Raw genomic sequence first — 6,834 nt, 5'->3', positions numbered from 1 at the left:
ACACAGTACAGCTGGCCAGCAGAGGTGAGCTTCAGGCCTTAGGAGCAAAAATGCTGAAGGTTCATGTTCTTTGGGGTGGAGAGGCGAAGTGTGGGGTGATGGGCAGGGCACCGGGGAACCCCCAGGAGCAGCCGGGCAGAGCCACAGCCCTGCCTCTACACCCCAGGCTGGCCTGGCACCCTGCTTCTGGACCAGTCCGTGGCTGGAGCTGGGCTTGCGGTCTGCCCCATTCCTGGACTTTTACTGGCTGTCCACAAATGAAATTTTTTTGAGCTCACAGGTGTGCTGGCGGCGCACACTGACGGAATCCCTGACCAGAGAGGCAGAGGAGGTCTTCACAAGCCGGGAGCTCCCCACCGCATAGAATTGCACCCTGGTCCAGGGGTCAACAGGCCCCTCCTCCTCCAGCCGTGGCTGCTGGGCCAGTGCGCCCTTTGTCAGGGATGCTGCTGCCCTGGGCTCTGGCCCTCCGGTTGTTAAAACCCAACTCTCAGTCGGCAGGAAAGCGTTCGTGCACCTGTGTGGTGGCCGCAAAGGCATAGCCCGCAGCCCGGAGTCATATGCATTCGTGGGGTACTGTGCTTGTCCCCGGGGCTGCTGGAACAAAGGGCCACACACTGGCAGCCGAAATCCCCTCCATTCTGGGGCCAGAAGTCCAAAGTTCAGGTGTGGGCAGAGCTGTCCCACCTGCGGAAGGGGACAAGGCCGTCCTGCTCTCTGCGGCGGCTGGGGCTCCGGGCCTCCTGTCTCGGCCTCTGTCTTCACGTGGCTCCCTCCCTCATGGCACACTGGCTTAGGGCCCACCCGGATAACCCCGCGTGGTCTCTAAATATATCTGCACAGGCCCTTCCTTTCTCTGGGGGAGATCTGAGTTTCAAGAGGCCGTGATTTGCGGGGGCGGCCTCCCCCCAGCACAGGGGCTCTTCCTAGCTCTCCTAGGGGTCCAGCAGCCACAGCAGGTCATCGGGAGACCAGCTGTCCTGGATCCCCGCGGAGGTTTCGCGGCATGCAGTCGGAGAACGAAGGACAGGACCGCTGCCCCCACGTGGGCAGGCGGGGCTGGCTCGGGTTCTGCTGGGCTGGTGTCCCCGTGCCTCAGCCACCACGTCCCATCTGGCTGTCATGGGCTCTGGGTCCTGGGTCTCTGCCCCTGAAGGAGGTCGCGGGCCACTGTGTGCAGGAGGAGGGACATCACAGTGTGCGTATTTCTGGAACCCGAGCACATCCTCTTGGTGAAAATGTGTCCTCGGCCGCAGGCTGTCCGAGCCCCACCCCCGCAGTCTCCCTGCTGTAGGAAGTCCGTGCGTGAAGGCTGCACTCAGGTAGCAATGGGGGGGACTCATGGACCCCCAAGCCACAGCTGGGATGCCGTGCGGCTCGACCGCCCCGCAGGCCACCGAGCGCTGTGGGAGCTCCCTCACCGCCGGCTTCCTGGCCCCGCTCAGAGCGCGTGCGGTCTCCTCGCAGACGAGCTTTGCCGGGCGCTCCTGTTCACGCTGCTCGACCGTGGGGAACGGCCCTTAACCCAGATGAGACCAACTGCAGCGAAAATGACCCTGCATGGCGGAGGCAGCTGGCACCCAGGGCAGGGGGGCGGCCCCTGGCCAGTTCTGGGCGTCTCGGGGCTGCCCAGTGGGCCTCACTTGGGCGGGGAGTCTTCCTCAGACGGGCGGCCCCGCCGGTCTCGGCTGCGTCAGGCTCTGCTCCACATCCTGGGGACAGGCGTCCCGGTCAGGGCTGGCTGCACGTACGGGACCCTGTCAAAATTCAAATTCGGGCCCTCGTACAAAAATTAGGAAGGCTCTCAGGAGGGCAACAGTGCAGTGCCCAGTAGGGCTCGGGGCCTTGTGGCAGTCCCGAGCGCGCACGGTCCCGACAGCTGTCCCGCTGTCAGCCGCTCCTGGGACTGAGCAGCTCACCCAGGGGTGCCCAGTGACATCGGGCAGGTACCCACAGCCGGTGTGTGCAGCTTACCTCAGAAACTTGTTTTGGCTTAGGAATTTATCCTTACGATCATAAAACTGGGGGTAAAGTCTTATTTATTCCCTAATTTTTATTCAAATAATATTTTATTTAAATAAGATTTTCAGGACTTGAGGTCTGTCACTGATTTTGCTTTAAGAAAACTCCAGAGGCACCGGCCCGCCAAGCAGGGGTGAAGGTACGCCACGTCGCCTTGGGCTGGGGTTCCTTGAGTCTGAACTCCCCACGCCCCACCCCTGCACTAGTCTAAAGAGCTAACCTGGCGATGGGGCCACTCGGGCGGTGACAGATGCTGGGGTCTTCCTGGGGGCGTGTGGACACTGAAACTGGCCACACGTGGCCGCGTGCCGTGCTCCGTATGTCCACCTGTGGCCGCCTTCTCTTCTTCCAGCCCTGCGGGCGGACATTCCGGCACCGAATGCGCCCAGCTCAAACGATGGCAGGTCCCCGCAGGACAATCCCGCCCCCCACGTCACCGCGACAGGAGGCTAATAACGGGCGCCCCGAGGTGCCTGTGTAAAGGAGGCGGCTTTCTGCCAGGCCCCTCGGGGAGGTCATAGGGGTGCATGAGCAAGTGATGGGAACAGCCCGTTCGCCACGTGGAGGTCAGAGCCCGTTGGGGAGCTCCTTCCCTGCGCGTGTGAGAACCTGTGAGAAGACGCTGGTGGCAGCAGCTGTGGCTTCACAGATTCCAGGACCAAGAGGGGCCGCAGGCTCCCGGGACGCTGGCATCGGGGGCAGCTTCTACTTGGTCATAAAACCATCCCCTAGTACAGTCCAGATCTTCCCCAAATTAATCTAAGCAAGTGTTCCAGGGACACAGTGATTCTCCCGTGCAGGTTCCTGGTCTGCGCAAGTCCCCTCAAGAGCTGTCCCCTCAAGAATGGTCATCACCTCCCCGCCACTCGCAGGGCGGGGTTCCTCACGTGCCTCTCCACCGTCTGGTGACTCAGCGGCTGAGCCTTCGCAGGTCCAGTCTGCTCTGCTCCCGCAACTGCATTTCCAACTTTGGGCAGCAGCACTGAACACGTCAGATCGTCACAGAACACGTTTTTGTATTGAGGTGAAGTGACAGGAATTAGGTGTGCCCTCTCACACGGAGCAAGGTTTGCCAAACACTGGGCGTCAGGCAGCAAAGCCCAGGACCCTGAGGGGCGGGATCCCCACCAATCGCCTGGGCAGTGACCGAGCGCTGTGCAGGGAGGGGACCCAGGCAGAGCCTGGCAGTCGCCCCGGGTGAGCAAACAGAGATGAGAGACTCTCTTTGTCTCTCCGGGAAAGAACTCACGGAACAGAGTCCCAAAGAGGACAGGACCCAGAGATCTGCAGAAGCCCCACAGCCCCGCGAGGGTACAGCTGGGCCCGGTCAGCACGCAGGTGGGGAGAGCTGTGAGGCTGGAGGGGAGCCAAACCCTGCCCGGGGATGCGCCCGTGGTTACAGGGTATGCCTGTGGCCGCTGAGCAGAAGGCTCCGCCTCCGGCGGCACAGGTGAGGCCACAGGGGAAGGAGGTGGGCTCAAGGCTGGTCCTGAGCCCCAGCCAAGGCGCAGAGATCAAACTTCTAAAATAACCGCATCTCTGAACACATTTCAGGAACACGGATAAGAACAGAGAAAACTTCAGCATCCCAAAAGGTAATGGTCCCTGGCACCCACCGAGAACCATCACGGCGCCAAGAAACAGGAAAGTAAGACGCGTGTGACAAGCGAGCGGTCGTCTGGAACTGAGCCAGTCCTGCCCCAGCGCATGAGCACCACATATAACTGCCTCCCACGGGGTCTGAGACATGGGAGTCACAGCAGCACCCCAGATGGAGTCTGTAAGGTTGTGAGCTCCAGCGTGCGAGATGGAAAGTGCGCCACCTCTACGGCAGATGAGCCACGAATGGGGGAAACAGCAGAAAGTGTCCGGAGAGAAGCCGGGAACAGAGACCGAACAATCAGCCATCCGTGTCAGGACCCACAGAGCAGAGGGTCACCGTCCAGGGCGGGCCTGACTCAGGCGAGCACCGCCCCCCCAGGGGGCGGGGATAGGCTTGGGAGCCGGTTCTGCAGCCCCAGACCCAGGCCTCATGCACACGGGCCTCGAGGGGCCAGCACCAGACTGCTCAGGTTGGGGTGGGGCTGGGGGTTGGCTACAAATCCTCCCCATCTCCCCAAAAAGCCACCTGAAGCCCAAAAATGTAAAATTTACCAGGACTGACTTAAAGTTGCTTGCCAATAAAATTAATTTCCATTATTTCCTATAATATAACTCCTGAATTCTGAAGAGTATCCTTAAAAACTGCTTAAGTTCCTGACAGTTAACTTTGCTCCTCATCCCAGAGAAAACAGCACCCCAGGCCTGTTTCGAGCCCCGGCACAACCCGGGGGGCTTGTTGGGGAAACCGTCACAGCCCTCGCCACGTGGCTGCCCCACCCAGCCAGACGCAGGTCTCTGGGAAAGCTGCCCCCGTGGCTCCGATTCCCCGCCCTGCCCTGACTCCCTGCCCCCCCTCTGCGGAAGCCCGACCACGGCTCCCCTAGGGTCTGTGTGGACATGGGGATACTCCGGGACCTTCGGGACCTCAGAGGATGTGCCGCTCTCTGAGTGCAGCAGTGAGACCTGCCAGGCGGTCAGGTGCCATGATCTCGGGCTCCCCAGGGGGGCACGGGGAGAGCCCAGCCTCTCCCTGAGCCGAGGACAGGCCCTCCGCCGGGCTGGATGGTGCGGTGCTGGCCTCTGCCACCTCCGGTGTCCCCTCCAGAGACTGGCGATCCTGGAGATGGCATGGGCCCGCTTCCCGCTCATCGGTGGACATGGCGGCCATGCCACCCTGGGCCTGGGGGCTCCCTGGGCAGACGTCCCCCCAGGACAGCAGATCTGGGCCGCCGCACAGCAGCGAGTACGGGAGTATGAGGTTCTGCAGGTCTGACTCCCAGGCTGGGGTCTCCAACGAGGGGGGCTGCTGGGTAGAGCCATCCGCCGGCGTGGGCTCCTGCGTGGGCTCCTGCGTGGGCTCCGGGGTTCCTGCAGAGCAAAGGAAGCCAAGTGAACGCCAGAGGCAGGTGCGCGGAGGGCCCACCCGGCCGGCGCAGCAGGAGCAGGCAGCCCCTCGCCTGGACTTTCGAGGTGGGGCAGCTGGTGCAGCGAGTCCTGACCTCTCGCTGGGTGGCGGGGGTCGGGGGTTGGGCTGCACAGGACCCCTGAACACAGAGCTCATGAGTACCCCCTCCCCAGCGAGTGGGCAGGACCACGGATGCCCACACAGGGCATCTTCCATAAGAAACATCCCACCTGTGGGACTGTGCGGAGCGCACAGGTGCACGTTCACAAGAATCCGCGATGAGGACCTGGTAGGCCGGGGGCCCCTGTGTGTCCCACAGACGAACATGCGGGCGGCTTTCCCTCCGTCCTACGGGAGCTGGGTGCTCCCCTCCCCAAGCCGGCCCTCGTCCTGTCGCTGCCTCGTGGGGTGTCCCCGGAGGGCCTCCCGTGCGGGGCATCTCGGCGGCGCGCACCAGCACCATCCCGGGCCCGGCCTCCGTATCCCTGGCAGGACCAGCTCCTGCGCCCCTGACGCGACATCAGGCCACCACGCGCGGTTACGGCCGAAGCTCCCAACGATGGGATAGTCGCACGCTCTTCCTGTTTGCGGCTTCCGGGCTCCCTTCCGTGCACTGCCCAATCAGCGTCGGTCATTTGTTTTTCTCATGGGGTCATTCTGGACACTAGTCCCGTGTCCGTTATGGACATGACTTACGGACATGTCTCCGGCTTTGGGCTCAACCCTTCACTTTTCGATGGCTCCTGACTACCCAGAAGTCCCTCATTCCCACGTGAACTTACGTCTTCCTGTGGGGTTGGTACCTTCCAGAATATCTCACATAACCCTCAGACACCAGGAGGACATCCAGCTACTCCCCAATGTCATCTTCCAGTTTTCACAGCTGTCCCTTCCCGCACACGTCTTCCGGCCACGTGAGATCCCTTTGTGTGAGGGAGGAAGGGCTCAAACACCGTCCGTGCTCTCCCCACGTGGCACCAAACCTTCCAGCAGCATCTATGAGCGCCCTGCCCCCACTCCTCCGGCCTCCTCTGCTGGCTGCTGAGCATCCGAGCAGACGAGCTTGCAGCTCGGAGGCCTCCACGCTGGCCCCGTGCAGAGCCCGGGACGGCGGTCAGGCTGGCTTTCATCAACAAGCTTCCCATGAGCGGCGCAGCTCACCGACCCGAACAGCCCTTCTTCTCGGGGCTCTTGGCGATTCTCGACCCCCGGCAATTCCGTACACATTTCGCAGCAGCGTCTCCAGCGGGCACTCCAGCGGGCTCAAGTCCACTCCGCGAGCGGGGCCGCGTCCGCCTGCCTTCGGGCTCCTCCGAGGGTCCTAAGTTGGGCCCGTCTCTCTGCAAGTCAGGCTCCATCTCTTCCTGGGGACCTCACTTCTGAAACACCATTGAAAATGGCCCCTTCTCCCTCCCTAGCACTCCGTCCTGACGTAGAAACGCCTACTCCCACTTCGCCCCAAGGTGCGCGAGAGGACAGCCCCCCGCACGGAGGCTTCCCTTGGAATGAGTGAGGTTGACGATCTCCCCTGGAAGGGGCTCTGTCTTGAGTCACCGGAGGTTCGAAAACCCACCTTCTCTGCCTCTGGTATTTGCTGGTTGACCGATGACCTATCTAGAAGATGACCAGCCGCCCCCGGGCTCCCAGACTCCAAGAGCCGCACCTCCGTAAACACCCCCCCCTTGCCAGGGGACCCCAGGCCCCGTGTGGACCCCAGCCCCGCCTTGCTCACGGTCATCCGTGCTCTGCTCCTGCCTTCGTGTGCCGGGTGACCCCCCCGCTGTGGGCTGAAGGTCACAGGTCCC

The 6,834-nt window shown here is 62.4% G+C and overlaps 1 protein-coding gene across 1 annotated transcript in view; it reads right to left on the bottom strand.

Moving 5' to 3' along the window:
• Window positions 1–2,035: 2,035 nt before the first annotated feature.
• The window catches only part of ZDHHC11B (zDHHC palmitoyltransferase 11B (putative)), a 54,839-nt gene continuing 50,040 nt past the window's right edge, over window positions 2,036–6,834 (bottom strand). Inside the window, exon 11 of the mRNA XM_082724583.1 lies at window positions 2,036–4,992. Within this exon, the coding sequence (XP_082580709.1) occupies window positions 4,550–4,992 (443 nt within the window). The 3' untranslated portion in view covers window positions 2,036–4,549. The remainder of the gene's footprint in view (window positions 4,993–6,834) is intronic.

Source organism: Mustela nivalis (assembly GCF_964662115.1).
Source record: "Mustela nivalis genome assembly, chromosome: 3".
In the NCBI taxonomy this organism is placed as follows: Eukaryota; Metazoa; Chordata; class Mammalia; order Carnivora; family Mustelidae; genus Mustela; species Mustela nivalis.
The sequence above is the reverse complement of the archived record's forward strand: the minus strand, read 5'-3'. Positions and strand labels throughout refer to the sequence as shown.